The 14,695-nt window shown below is 41.6% G+C and overlaps 1 protein-coding gene across 2 annotated transcripts in view; it reads right to left on the reverse strand.

The window, feature by feature from the left end:
- The window catches only part of LOC106604861 (kynurenine 3-monooxygenase), a 29,534-nt gene extending 15,078 nt beyond the window's left edge, over positions 1–14,456 (reverse strand). The window contains exons 1-8 of one of the 2 annotated variants that reach the window (XM_014199937.2): positions 14,183–14,456; positions 13,514–13,583; positions 12,172–12,269; positions 9,767–9,856; positions 5,912–5,960; positions 3,109–3,196; positions 2,458–2,623; positions 1,751–1,822 (exon numbers count right to left, since the gene is read on the reverse strand). In XM_014199937.2, the coding sequence (XP_014055412.1) occupies positions 1,751–1,822; positions 2,458–2,623; positions 3,109–3,196; positions 5,912–5,960; positions 9,767–9,856; positions 12,172–12,269; positions 13,514–13,583; positions 14,183–14,254 (705 nt within the window). In that variant the 5' untranslated portion in view covers positions 14,255–14,456. The remainder of the gene's footprint in view (positions 1–1,750; positions 1,823–2,457; positions 2,624–3,108; positions 3,197–5,911; positions 5,961–9,766; positions 9,857–12,171; positions 12,270–13,513; positions 13,584–14,182) is intronic. The other variant, XM_045719497.1, reaches the window with a different exon arrangement.
- Positions 14,457–14,695: the final 239 nt, after the last annotated feature.

Genomic DNA, 14,695 nt, shown 5'->3' on the forward strand with positions numbered 1-14,695 from the left:
GAAAAATATTATTTGTATTTTATTCTGTTATACAAAATATATGTGTGTTGACTATGATCGGGTAGGTGTGTCTTGTCTGTTTAATGAACAAAATAGTGTTACCTCCATTCATTTGGAAGTAACATAATTAAACTAACTATATACAATTCTATTGTTTTGAAAATAAATGTTATTAATCTTATAATGTTTATTAGGACCTGCCAAAAGCCGGGTGTAGGTGTGATTTTGGCCCCGATTTTGCTGTCCCAGACAAGTTTTTGAGATCATAGAAAAAATCCCCACGTCGTTGCCTACTCGGGGTACCCGGCCGTCACCATTTAATGTGAGCGGGTCAGAGATGCAATCTGAGGGCTAGCGAGCTCATCTTTGAGCAGTCGCAGACGTCCCGATATTTTCAAACATGTTTGATTTCATCGGCACAAAATCTGCAATGCTCTTGTAGTGTGAGATGTGCAACAACAAGTTTTGAGAATGGTTATCAGCAATAGCCAATGAGAGCTTGCCAGGAAGAAGCCAGTGAGATGATGTTGTTTCACATCACCCAGAATGTGTAGAATCTCGAGCAGGAGCCATAGTTGCCTTTAACCAAAGCCAAAGACAAAGTGTTAAATCATTACAGCTCTGAAGTTCACAAGCAATGTTCTTCAATTCAAAATGTTGTCTATATTTTAACTCTTGTATGGCAAGCGTGAATGTCTGACTGAAAATGTTTAAGAGGCTGCTTTGAGCCACAGCTCATTGTAGCTACGTTGAATCTAATCACATCATCACATCATTGTTTTCTCGAGACAGCGTGGTATCGAGAATCCTCATGACCAAGTGAAGAATCTTGTAGTGTGACGCCCCGTTTGTGCCACATTGTTAAGTGCGCGCACCACTACGACGGCAAGTAAAACATTTTTTTTTTAAATACAGGAAAGACCGTTGTTTAATGTGAGAGGCTCAGTGATGTTAGGACTTTGAAAGTCGTGTAACATACACCCGGCTTAAATGAAATAATGGATTGATATTCAATGGTTTTTATTAAAATATACGCCCACCCACATCTGCACACCAGTATTACCACTCATCCCCGGCACGGTATAAAAGGCACATGCAGGCAAGAATGTTGTTAAAATGGGCCTGTTTGTAAGGGGGTTAAATAAAAAGCAGTATGAGGCCTCCCGAGTGGCGCATCGGTCTAAGGCACTGCATCGCAGTGCTTGAGGCGTCACTACAGATCTGGGTTCGATCCCGGGCTGTGTCGCAGCCGCCTGCGACCGGGAGACCCATGAGGCGACGCACAATTATCCCAGCGTCGTCCGGGTTAGGGGACAGTTTGGCTGGGGTGTCCTTGTCCCATCGCGCTCTAGCAACTTCTGTGCAGGCCGGGTGCCTGCACGCTGACAGTCGCCAGTTGTACAGTGTTTCCTCCGACACATTGGTGCGGCTGGATTCCGGGTTAAGCGAGCAGTGTGTCAAGAAGCAGTGTGGCTTGGCAGGGTCATGTTTCAGAAGACGCATTGCTCTCTACCTTCGCCTCTCCCGAGTTGGTACGGGAGTTGCAGCGATGGGACAAGACTAATAAAAAGCACTATATCTCTTTAGAGCCATTTTCTCATACTGTATTCACTTCACAAAATAACCTTTCCAACGTGTTTAAACTCACCTACCTTCTATTATCAAGTTTAGCGCATGATAATGAAGCTGAGAGGATAGATAGAGTAGGTAGACGAGGGTCAACAAAACACAGTGTTCTATTTATACTCACCAAGTTTGGCAGAGCAATCATCATGAATGTGTTGCGTGGCCATATGTGCAGATAATTAGGCTTCATGGCAAACTGGGAGCAAAGTAAAAGAAATGACAGCATTATAACAGTATAAAGAAGGTAAACACATTATATACAACAGACACAGTAGCTTTGCATTAACCAAAGGTTGATCAACAAACGAGATGACACCTGATACCCTATGAAATACTATGCGGATACAATGAACATTCTCTGATGAAGGTTGACTGACAGGAAGCTAAGTTATTAAAATAAATGTGCATCTGACTGGTAGTGTGCAGAGACTTTTTCCTGTTGATACAATGAACTATAAAACATATCAGTTCAGATTTAGGTTCAAATAGTATTTTATTTCAAATACTTTTAGTGTTTGACTGAGCCTGACTGGTGTGGCGGATGGGTGGGGTATACACTTTTGGGGACTATAGCATTGGTTCTATTGCACCAGGAAAGCTCATTGAAGCGTAGCTTAAGAATTTGATAGAACATTTAAAACTATTGGGTTGTATTCAAAAAATGTCTTAGAGTAGAAGTGCTGATCTAGGATCAGGTCCCCTCTGTCCATATAATTGTATTCATTATTATCTAAAAGGCAAAACTGATCCTAGCACTGCTACTCCGAGATTGTTTTTGAATATGGCCCCTGATCTGATCCTGTGCCATGTTCTGAGCATCAGAGGACCAACCTCTCCATTGATGGGGGGCATGGTGAGCTCCAGGTACCCATGGGGGATGTAGGTCTGACTGAAGTTGAAACGGCTCTGACGGAGGAACTGTTTCCGGATGGCAGAGAACGCTCCATCACACCCCACAATCAAGTCTGCCTGGATCTCCTCCTTTGCACCATCAGCCCTAAGACACACCATACAGTACCACCAACATCATTCCACAAATAGATGCTATTACATTTGTAATGAATGAAATGTGATAATTCAACAACTTCAATGTCAATAAAGTTGTCAGTTTATAATTAATTTTAAATAGGTAGAATGTTAGTGAATAAGCCCTGAATTAATATTTCACTGTGTGACAGTGCTAATTCTCACAGCGTTTTACTGCTAATTTGGTTGTAAATTGTATGACACAATTGCCTCAAGGCCACCCAATTACAGACCAATAAGAAAGTAATGCATAGAGGCTTAAAAGCAACACGTATATTATAACCCTATGACACATATGGTGTTGGACACACACACTAGGCCACATGCAATTAAATGTAGGAACAGAGTCCAACCAAAAACAATAAAACAAGAACAACGCAACTTTAGAGAGCACTTTAGAAAGAGAGAGAGATATAGAGAGTGAGAATGTGTGCGTGTGTGTGATTAACTATTTACCTGAGAAAGGTCATCGCCCCTGTTTCAGTGCTCCAGTTGAGTAGTTTGTAGGCGAAGTTCAGCTTTGTGTTTGAATACGTCTCTGCCGCTGCAGTTACAGAACAAAGCATTACAAAAATACACTTACATGACACAGCAAACATTGGGCAAAACCTTACAAAAAAAGGGGGGGGCAAGGATCGACTACATTTAAGCAATAAGGCACGAGGGGATGTGGTATATGGCCAATATACTATGGCTAAGGGCTGTTCTTAGGGAGGTTTTTTGCTAATTCCATGCAATTCTACACATTTTGCAATGAGACAGAGAGAAGATTTCGCAATTTTATTACAGATTTCATGCAATTCTACACATTTTGCAATAGTGTGGAGAGAAATGTTTGCAGTTTTTTATATATTTGAGTGAGACTGACCAAAAATATCTACTGGGGCCGCCATCGACTACGATAACAAGTTTAGATTGCTAAATTAGTTTAGCGTCCAGCTATCTAAAAAATGAAAGCCGACATGGGCTGATTGACTGACTATCAGTGACTGACATACCAAGAGAAAAACTGCTGATTCACAACCAAATTTCTAAATTGCACCTTGTGCATTCTACTATTCTAACTGGCAACAGTAAGTTCAGACCCCAACTGATCAGAGGGCCTTCAAAAGGAGGGACGCTGCCAGTTGCCCAACCCTGATATGGACTATCAGAAAACCCATAAGAGAAACCCCTATGTGTCTCATTAGTCAGACAAATCATGCTCTCACTAACCTATTATCTCTACCCCAAGGCTGTGGAGCTTCATTTAACATATTTTTAGGCCCCAAAAAATACCTTACATTTCAAGTTTTATTAGTTGTATGTACAGGATACACGTGGTATACACCGTCCAACTAAATTCTTACTTGCATGTTCGTTCTCGACAATGCAACAACAACAAGAAATATTACATTATAAGAATACAAACAAAGTAAACTGCTCAGTAGAATAGAATAAACGTTTTAGCATAAGTATAACACAGGAAGGCACAATTTATAGTCCAATATTTACACGTTTTTTGGGGGAAAGGAGGGATTGGGGGAAAGTATTTAAATTGTACAGTATTTAACGTCTAAGTCTTCATGCACTTTAATGAGAACCATGAAAAAAATTTAACCCAGGGGAAATCTATATATTACAGATTGTATTAAAATGATGTCAGTGGCTGTGGAAAGAAAGCGACACGTCTCTATTTAACCTTAAACTTTACAGATGGTTTTAAGACAGTACTTTTAAAAAGCACATCAAATCAAACTTTATTTGCCACATGCGCCAAATACAAGTGTAGACTTTACCGTGAAATGCTTACTTACTTAACCAACAGTGCAGTTCAAGAAGAAGAAAATATTTACCAAGTAGGCTACAATAAAAAAAGTAATAATAAAAAGTAACACAATAAGAATAACAATAACGAGGCTATATACAGGTGGCACCGGTACCGAGTCAGTGTGCAGGAGTACAGGCTAGTTGAGGTAATCTGTACATGTAGGTGGGGGCGAAGTGACTATGCATAGGTAACAAACAAACAGCGAGTAACAGCAGTGTACAAGAGGGGGCTATTTTTATGAATTGTTCAGCAGTCTAATGGCTTGGGGGTAGAAGCTGTTGAGGAGCCTTTTGATCCTAGACTTGGCGCTCCGGTTACCGTGTGGTAGCAGAGAAAACAGTGTAAAAATTGGGTGACTGGAGTCTCTGACAATTTGATGGGCTTTCCTCTGACACCGCCTATTATATAGGTCCTGGATGGCAGGAAGCTTGGTCCCAGTGATGTACTGGGCCGTTCGCACTACCCTCTGTAGTGCTTTACGTTCAGATGCCATTCCAGGCGGTGTTGCAACCGGTCAGGATGCTCTCGATGGTGCAGCTGTAGAACCTTTTGAGGATCTGGGGCCTCAAGCCAAATCTTTTCAGTCTCCTGAGGGGGAAAAGGTTTTGTCATGCCCTCTTCACGACTTTCTTGGCATGTTTGGACCATGATAGTTCGTTGGTGATGTGGACACCAAGGAACTTGAAACTCTCGACCCGCTCCACTACAGCTCCCTTCCTGTTTCATTACATTGGTGTCAGAAGTGGGATCGGACCTTGCATCCACGACAATGCATGTGCTTGGCTGGTGAGCGAGTTCCTGTAAGACGTAGAGTCGCAAGCTAGCGCGAGGGTGCGCAATTTGAAAGGAGGGAGTAGTGTAACGACCCTGGGTTTATAAGCGCGGATGTCGACTCTGCCGCACGGCTATTGCGGCACAGTCGATAGCGCGCCGGACCTCGGGCGAGAAGGTCGAGGGTTCGAAGCCTGCTCCCTGCCTGTTTCATTACAATATCATTATTTTATCGATAGGAGTGGGAAAAAATGTGCTTATGCATTCATAAGCACACCAAAGATGGCGTTAACAATAAGTAATACAATAAAGACGCACTTCAACAAGCCCATTTAACACTATAGCCTGCTGAATTTGCAAACTAACTTTTCTTTCATTTTGATTTCGGCACAAATAAAAAATGTGGCACTGACTCGCCCATAGATAGATGTTTCAGCATTGCCTCAATGAAGAGTCTGGCATCCGACTAGGTATGTGCGACATCCACGCGCAGTTCCAAGCCTGCTAGAGTTAGCAACAGGCGGACAAGCAATAGCCACTGTTGTAGTATGGATGAAGCCTAAACTGGAATGTGAATCTAACTGAATCTGGCTAGCTTTAGAAAACCCAGAGTAGATCTTTCTTCAATAGAAGTATACCCCTCAGGCGTTATGGGAATAAGGATTTTCATTCTCCTACCTGACAACAGTTCTTTGTTGAGGTTGGCTCTGTCGACAGACAGGATGTACTGAAAAGAGAACAGGCTGTTACAGTACCACTCAACTACACAGAATAATGTGACCCTGTAACACTGACACTATCACTTTTTTTATACAAAAACATACTTATGAAAATGTCAACAATGAATACATTTCAAATACATTTAGAAGCAATGCTCGGAAGTCTTAAAACATTCAGTGACTGAAATGTGAGTGGGATCGGGGAGTTTGTCTATTGTCTAGTAAGAGTTACTGAGTTGATAGCATGAGTAAGCTTTGGTTCAAATCATCTTTTGAAGTGTTGATTGGATGGGATAATTGATTTAGTGGAACATCCATCGGAAGTGCCCTTTTTTTATCTTGTCCTTTTTACTTGAACAATTGGGTAGAATAAAATCCCTCTCTTCCCCACGGAAGAAATAAATACTTCTCGAATTAGCTACCATGTCTTCTACCTCCACCCCTTCATCCATCACCACTCTCTGCCTAGCCGACCTCCCCTAATTATTTTCCATAACCTTTTTATATGTCTGATCGTGTCTCCTCTTTTGTTATTCAGTTTTTCCTCATCTACATTTTTTCCTGACATCCTGTCTTCCCACTTCTCTTAATGACAGAGGGATTACTGAGTTTAGTGGGCTACTATGAAGATATTTGCCTAAATATAGTTCCTCTTTAAAGACAGAATAGAACAGAGGTTAACCCCTTTCAAAAACACGACTCCCAACAGCTCTGTGTAGACAATAGGGCTCCCCTCCATCATCAAATTGCAGGGTACCTGTCCTGAGCTGATTTGTCACCTTTAATATGGGGTGGAATTACAGCTCATGTCATCTATCATAGGTACAGAACCAAACAGAAACATGTGACAATGTTGGGAAGTTTACACCACACTGGACAAGACAGGTGTTCGAATATTATCATTTCAAAAACTTTAGCTGTGCTTGATTGAGCTTGCTTGTTGAAATACTATTTGAAATAATGTCTGCAATGGTCACGGTGGGCTGGTGTACATTTTACAGTGTTGTCTGAAGTCATAAACTTTGTAACAGATGAAAAAGCTCCCTCTCAAGCGAAAATAAATAACACTTACCTGGGGGGTGACAGGTACATTGGGCTTTGTTTCAGGTCTGTATTATGACCCTCCTTGACCTCGGCAGCCACTGTGACCAGCGCAGACATGAGTTCAAATACTAGTTGTACTCTTTCAAATACTTTAAGCATTTGCTTTAGTCTGCATGGAGTGCCAAGTAGGCAGGGTTTGCACTTTGGCGATTTTTCTATTGGTTCCATTTCACAAAGCAAGCTCAATAAAGCACAGCTAAAGTATTTGAAATGATAGTATTTTACCACAGGTCTGGTTACATCTCAAATGAACACCTATTCACAAAATGAACAATGATTGGTTTAAAGATATCATCCGCAGTAAGGGAAAAAGCGCCACTGCTGCCCCATGGCCGTTGTTATATTTTGATGAAGCAGAGCTGGGGAGCATCCCGCATTGTTGTAAAAAAGTGCACTTCATATGCTGCTGTTCTATCACACGTGCAATGATGAAAGAGCGAGAAAAAAAACTATGTTATTGTAATATCGCAAACGGACGTGGCAGTTTCACCATTAAAGATTCCAGCTTTAACTGACTATTCACACTGTGAGAACCTACAGTACCAGTCAAAGGTTTGGACACACCTACTCATTCAAGGGTTTTTCTTTATTTTTTTCCTACATTGTAGAATAATAGTGAAGACATCAAAACTATGAAATAACATATGGAATCATGTAGTAACCAAAACAGTGTTAAACAAATCAAAAAGTATTTTAGATTCTTCAAAGTAGCCACCTTTTGCCTTGATGACAGCTTTGCAAACTCTTAACCAGCTTCACCTGGAATGCTATTCCAACAGTCTTGAAGGAGCTCTCACATATACTGAGCACTTGCTGGCTGCTTTTCCTTCACTCTTCGGTCCAACTCAGCCCAATCCACAATCAATTGGGTGATTGTGGAGGCCAGGTCATCTGATGCAGCACTCCATCACTCTCCTTCTTGGTCAAATAGCCCTTACACAGCCTGGAGGTGTGTTGGGTCATTGTCCTGTTGAAAAACAAATGATTGTCCCACTAAGCGAAAACCAGATGGGATGGTGTATTGCTGCAGAATGCTGTGGTAGCCATGCTGGTTAAGTGTGCCTTGAATTCTAAATAAATCTCTCTGACAGTTTCAACAGCAAAACACCCCCACACTTCCTCCTCCATGCTTCACAGTGGGAACCACACATACTCTGCATCTCACAAAGACACGGAGGTTGCAACCAAAAATCTCAAATTTGGACTCATCAGACCAAAGGACAGATTCCCACCAGTCTAATGTCCATTGCTCGTGTTTCTTGGCCCAAGCAAGTCTCTTCTTATTGGTGTCCTTAAGTAGTGGTTTCTTTGCAGCAATTTGACCAGGCAGTCTCCTCTGAACAGCTGATGTTTTGATGCGTCTGTTACTTGAACTCTGTGAAGCATTTATTTGGGCTGCAATTTCTGAGGCTTGTAAATAATGAACTTATCCTTCCTTTCCTGTGGCGGCCCTCGTGAGAGCCAGTTTCATCATAGCGCTTGATGGTTTTTGCGACTTAAATTAAATTAAATCAAGTATTCTGGGATTTAAATAAAGGCCTGCTTTGTTTAGGGGACTTTTGAGATGATGAATCACACAAACCTCATTCCCTTTGATCCTTGTTGAATAGAAGTGTAATGATTAACAGAGTCCCTTTGGGATGGAAGAGGTCCTGTTGATTCAGTAAATCTGAGGCCATTGACCATTGTTTGTGTCTCAATGCACTTTCTATGATGAAAGAATGCCAAAGTGGTGAAGTGACATTTGCATCTCTTGCCTTTGCAACCATGTTTTTTGCGGTTGCAAAGGCAAGGGACGCAAATGCCACTCCAATTCAAGAATGACCCATATTATAACAGCACTCAGCACAGATTCCACCACTTTGGCACTCTTTAACTGTTTATGTATTGAACTGTTTATCAATGATAAAACATAATGCAAGTCCTTTATACTGCACCTTTTTTATGCATTGCTTGTAGTACTTAGGGCAAGAAAATTGGTTTGTCCCAGTAGTGATGCGTGGTTTTAAAGTGACATATTTTGGAGATTTAGAGATATCGATCTATTATTTTCAATGTTAGAAAGTAAACAAAAAGTATTTAATATGTTGTATCGAAAGAAAAGACATCTAGAGAAAGTGCCATGCCCAAATTAATTACAATTCAAGAACGACCATTATGCTACAGATGTCTAAGAGAGCTGTGATCTGCACATGTGTTAGCACTAGAAGCGCAAGCTTCCTTCTTTTGCGCGAGTAAAGTGAGTTCGGAAAACTGAAAGTATGCATCTTGGAAATAGTTTTCACATACAAACTTTATATGTCCGAACTCAGAATCAAATAGTTTTCACAAAAATAACATGGTCGCTGTGTTAGAACGTGTGTTTTGATTGCTGACTTTCTACATTTATCAAAGTCCCATCAGGTAGTCTGATTTCAGATGTGTCCATGTAAACAGGATTATTGGGGAAATCGTTCTTCTCGCAAAGCATGTAAACATTTACATCAAACTATTATATTAATCTGACTATTCATAATAATCGTATCATTTTGTGCATGTAACCGTACTTGATGATGTATTTAAGAAACTGTAATTATACAAAAATAATACAAATGGCTGACAGACTACTGTGCTACAAGATAATGGTCATACTTGCGTGTAGAATGAATTCTTAATCTATCGAATGGGAGTTACAGTGTGGTGTGTGTAGGCGTTGCAGCAGCAGAGTTACCTGGCCTTTCTTGCCATAAGGAATGGGGGACTGTGTCCCATTCAAAGAGTGGATCATTCTGGAATGCATGGGGATTCCTTTGGAGACAATCTAGAGAAGAAATCAAACTGGTCAGATTTGCTCATGGAATTACATTGTTAGTGTATCGACAATAACATGAAGACAAACATATTGAAAAAGGAATCCAGCACTAAATCACATCAAACTTTGTCACATGCGCCAAAATGCTTACTTACAAGCCCTTAACCAACAATGCAGTTCAAGAAAGAGTTAAGAAAATATTTACCAAATAAACTAAAGTAAAAAATCATAAAAAGAAACAATAAAATAACAATAACGAGGCTATATACACAGGGGGTAGCGGTACCGAGTCAATGTGCAGGGATACAGGTTAGTTGAGGTAATTTGTAGGTAGGGGTAAAGTGACGGCATACTGTAGATAATAAACAGCGAGTGTGTGTGTGGGGGGGGGGGTCAATGTAAATAGTCCAGGTGGCCATTTGATTAATTGTTCAGCAGTCTTATGGCTTGGGGGTAGAAGCTGTTAAGGAGCCTTTTGGTCCTAAACTTGGCGCTCGGTACCGCTTGCCGTACGGTAGCAGAGAGAACAGTCTATGGATGACTGGAGTCTATGACAATTTTGGGGGGCTTTCCATTGACATAACCTAGTATTCAGGTCCTGGATGGCAGGAAGCTTGGCCCCAGTGTGGAGTGCGATTGAGACTGCGGATTTGTTGGGGCGAATTGGAGTGGGTCTAGGATAACCGGGATGATGGTGTTGATGTGAGCCATGACCAGCCTTTCAAAGAACTTCATGGCTACAGACGTGAGTGCTACAGGGAGGTGATCATTTAGGCAGGTTACCTTTCGCTTCCTTGGGCACAGGGACTATGGTGGTCTGCTTGAAACATGTAGGTGTTACAGACTCAGTCAGGGAGAGGTTAAATAGGTCAGTGAAGACACTTGCCAGTTGGTCCGCACATGCTTTGAGTACACGCCCTGGTAATCCGTCTGGCCCCGCGGCTTTGTGAATGTCTGTGTTAGCAAAACAGTCCTGTAGCGTAGCATCCGCGTCATCTGACCACTTCCGTATTGAGCGAGTCACTGCTCCTTCCTGCTTTTGTTTTTTCTTGTAAGCAGAAATCAGGAGGATAGAATTGTGTTCAGATTTGCCAAATGGAGGGCGAGGGAGAGCTTTGTATGCATCTCTGTGTGTGGAGTAAAGGTGGTCTACAGTTGTTTTCCTCTGGTTGCACATGTGACATGCTGGTAGAAATGAAATAAAATGGATTCCCCGGCCACTAGGAGCGCCACTTCTGGATGAGCATTTTCTTGTTTGTTTATTGTCTTATACAGCTCGTTGAGTGCGGTCTTAGTGCCAGCATCAGTTTGTGATGATAAATAGACGGCTACAAATAATATAGATGAGAACTCTCTTGGTAGATAGTGTGGTCTACAGCTTATCAAAAGGTACTCTACCTTGAGACTTCTTTAATATTAGACATTGCACACCAGCTGTTATTGACAAATAGACACACATCCCCTCCCCTCGTCTTACCAGACGTAGCTTCTCTGTCCTGACGATGCATTGAAAATCCCGCCAGGTCTATATTATCCGTGTTGTCGTTCAGCCACGACTCAGTGAAACATAAGATATTACAGTTTTTAATGTCCCGTTGGTAGGATGGTCTTGATCGTATATCATCCATTTTGTTTTCCAATGATTGCACGTTGGCCAATAGAACAGATGGTAGTGGAGGTTCATTCACGCCTACAAATTCTCAGAAGGCAGCCCAACCTCCGCCCCCTTTTTCTCCGTCTTTTCTTCATGCAAATGACGGGGATTTGGGCCCGTTCCCAATAAAGCAGGATATCCTTTACATCGGACTCATTAAAGAAAAAAATCTTTGTCCAGTTCGTGGTGAGTAAATGCTGTTTTGATGTCCAGAAGTTATTTTTGGTCATAAGAGACGGTAGCAGCAACATTTTGTACAAAATAAGTTACAAACAACGCGAAAAAACAAACAAAATAGCACAGTTGGTTAGGAGCCCGTCAAACATCAGCCATCTCGTCCGGCGCCATTATAGTTCTCTAGCAACAACAATTGGCAAAACATTTAAAACACATCTATCCGTTCGGCAATAGTTCAGGAAAGTGGATATTCTTGGCTCTAAATATGGGCTACCTAAGTTCATTCTGTCCCTCATCATGACTGCCCTTGAAGGTTTACTTGAAAAGCTGGTGAAGCAAACCAGACCCTGTCATGCAGAAAAGCCATGGAAGTGTAAAACAATCTTCTGACGCTGTGCCTACCACGGCATACATAACACGCTTACGTGCTGTTGAGACTAGGAATTCAATTTCCCACAGTGGTAGCCAAGAAGAACAAAACAGGACAACATACCGTGTCTTCCATTCCCACTTGTTTCAATGCCTGGCGACCCCTGTGAGATAGAGCTAGATTGATGCTTCTTCCCTTGACTATTTTGGCTTGGCGGATATCTGGTCAGGATCAGAGATGGAGAGATCAAACATTCAGGTATGACGATACTCAAGTCTAACATACACAAGCTACTTGTCAATCCAAATGTAATTTCACTGCATCTGATGAATGCTTGTGAAACCAGTGTCATATGCCAATCATAACTTATATTGAAATACATGCTTAGATTGCTGTTTGATTGCTACCAGGACAGAAGCCATCCCAGCTAGCACAGTGGATCTGGGCCGATTCTGGCTGAGCGTTGGGGCACTCGGCTGAGAGTCAGACTCGGCTGACGTCATGTGGCCCGAGTCTAGGCAGCCTTCAGCAGTATTACTTATGGCTAGGATGTGGGGATTGAGTTCGGGCCGATTCCGGTGTGAGTTATCTGGCCCAAATGTATTACTTGGGACTCAGGCCGATTGGGGCTACTCTCTACACAGATGATTACACTGGCTGCTTTATGTAATTAACATTTCATTATTTATTTTTCCTTATTTCTCATTGTTTCTGTGATCAAAAAATAAAATGATCATTTCAATGAAATTCTTTAAGAGTCCTGTGTAGTCTTTTAGTATTTTGATACTTTGTGCAAGGCAATTGATAAGCATAAAAAACTTTGCGGATGGAGCTTCCTGAGTGGCGCAGCAGTCTAAGACGCAGCATCGCAGTGCAAAGTGCATTGCTACAGATGCTGGTTCGAGACCCGTGCCGGCCGCGACAGGGAGACCCATGAGGGGATGCACAATTGGCCCAGCATGGTCCGAGTTAGGGGAGGGTTTGGCCGGCCGGGATTTCCTTGTCCCATCGTGCTGTTGCGACTCCTGTGGCGGGCCAGGCGCATGCACGCTGACACGGTCACCAGGTGTATGGTGTTTCCTCCGACACAAAATGTTTTTTTTTTGTATGTATAATAGTAATATTTAAAATGACTAAAATCGGCTAATTTTGCATACATTTATTCAAATTTGCATCGGGCCACTTCTGGGGGGATTCTGGTAAGATTCCGGCAAATTGATTCATTTTGATTCCGAGCCGAGTCCGATACCCGATTCCGGGCCGATTCAATCAGTTCCGGCCCACCGGAAGAGGGATGCTTCTGGGCCAATTCCTCATTGCTAGCTGGGATTGTGCTTTGTTGTTAGGAATATTGTAAAGACTAATGACTGCATGCAGTGCATACTTCCAAAAATAGATGCAGACTACTTTGTAGCTGTTCAAAATAAGAGGAAGCATTTTATATGTTGTGTAATCAAGTGTTTACCTTCTCGAGATTCAAAGACCTCTACTTGAAAACCTCTTTTTGCAAAGTAGCAGGCATTCAAGGCGCCAACCTGAAAGAGGGTTGATTGAGTCTGTTAAAGGCTTGCATGTTTTTGCATTAGTTTATGATGCAGGCAGCATCTATTTTCATTTTTAGCACTTGTGATAAAAATGGAAATGGATTTTTAAAAATGTACATGGTTGCGGCACAGCAATATCAAAGGAAGAGATTAAAACAGTCATATTGACCTTAGGGCACTTTGCTTTGTCAATGGTAGGCTACAACAGGGACCAAGTTAGTTTTTAAGTGTCAATTACTGTTAGGCTTTACTCTTCCTTACATGATGTTGCTTTAAGAGGCCTACAAGGAAAAGTTTAACAAATGATACTGTTTGTTTACAACCAAAATACTGTTAGCTCAGACCTGCCTTTTTCACAATCAACCCTATTGAGTCAATGCCATCTGCAGTTTAGCAAATTGGCAAAGCCCAAAATTGTCCTATAACCTCAAGAAAATAAGGCTCCGATTACACTTACGTAGATTACATTTATATTTTATTAATAGATTACACATAGATTAGATAAATTGTTAATGTTGTGACAAGGTTTTCATAACAGCAAATATCAGCAGCCTGTTTACATTATTCACACTTCCATTTTGACTTCTTACCAAACCACCTCCCACCACAGCCACCACTTTTTTTTTGCTGGTTGATTTGCTGAAATTGGTTGAATAATCCATTGTAGTTTATGTCGTTATACTGGAGTCTCGCAGGGTCCGTTTTGCCTTTCAGTGATCTTGGACACTGAAATCAATTCCTGCCTGAGCCGACGAAATTAAAACGTTTTTACTGTGACACTCAGGGTTTTGAGGGAGGCGCGACCCGGATCTCATAAATGTCATCCTCGCAGTGGTTGGTTCGCTTTTCCTCACAATGCAAACAAAACAGAGAGACAGTTCAGAGTTGAGGAATTTCCCCATGAGCAGCTGAAGCGCACAGAGAAACAGAAAGATTACAAGAGCCGCTGGATTTACACACCTTTTACTAGGAACTGCTGTGTGAATGATCTGATAGGTGATTATGTTGTAGTAAAAAAAAAAATCATCACTTCAATGAAAATAATGTCTGTGGTCCAGAGTTAGTATAGTTTTCCGCTAATCAATCTTGTGAAACAAAAGAGC

The sequence above is a fragment of the Salmo salar genome, chromosome ssa01 (assembly GCF_905237065.1).
Source record: "Salmo salar chromosome ssa01, Ssal_v3.1, whole genome shotgun sequence".
NCBI classification, from domain to species: domain Eukaryota; kingdom Metazoa; phylum Chordata; class Actinopteri; order Salmoniformes; family Salmonidae; genus Salmo; species Salmo salar.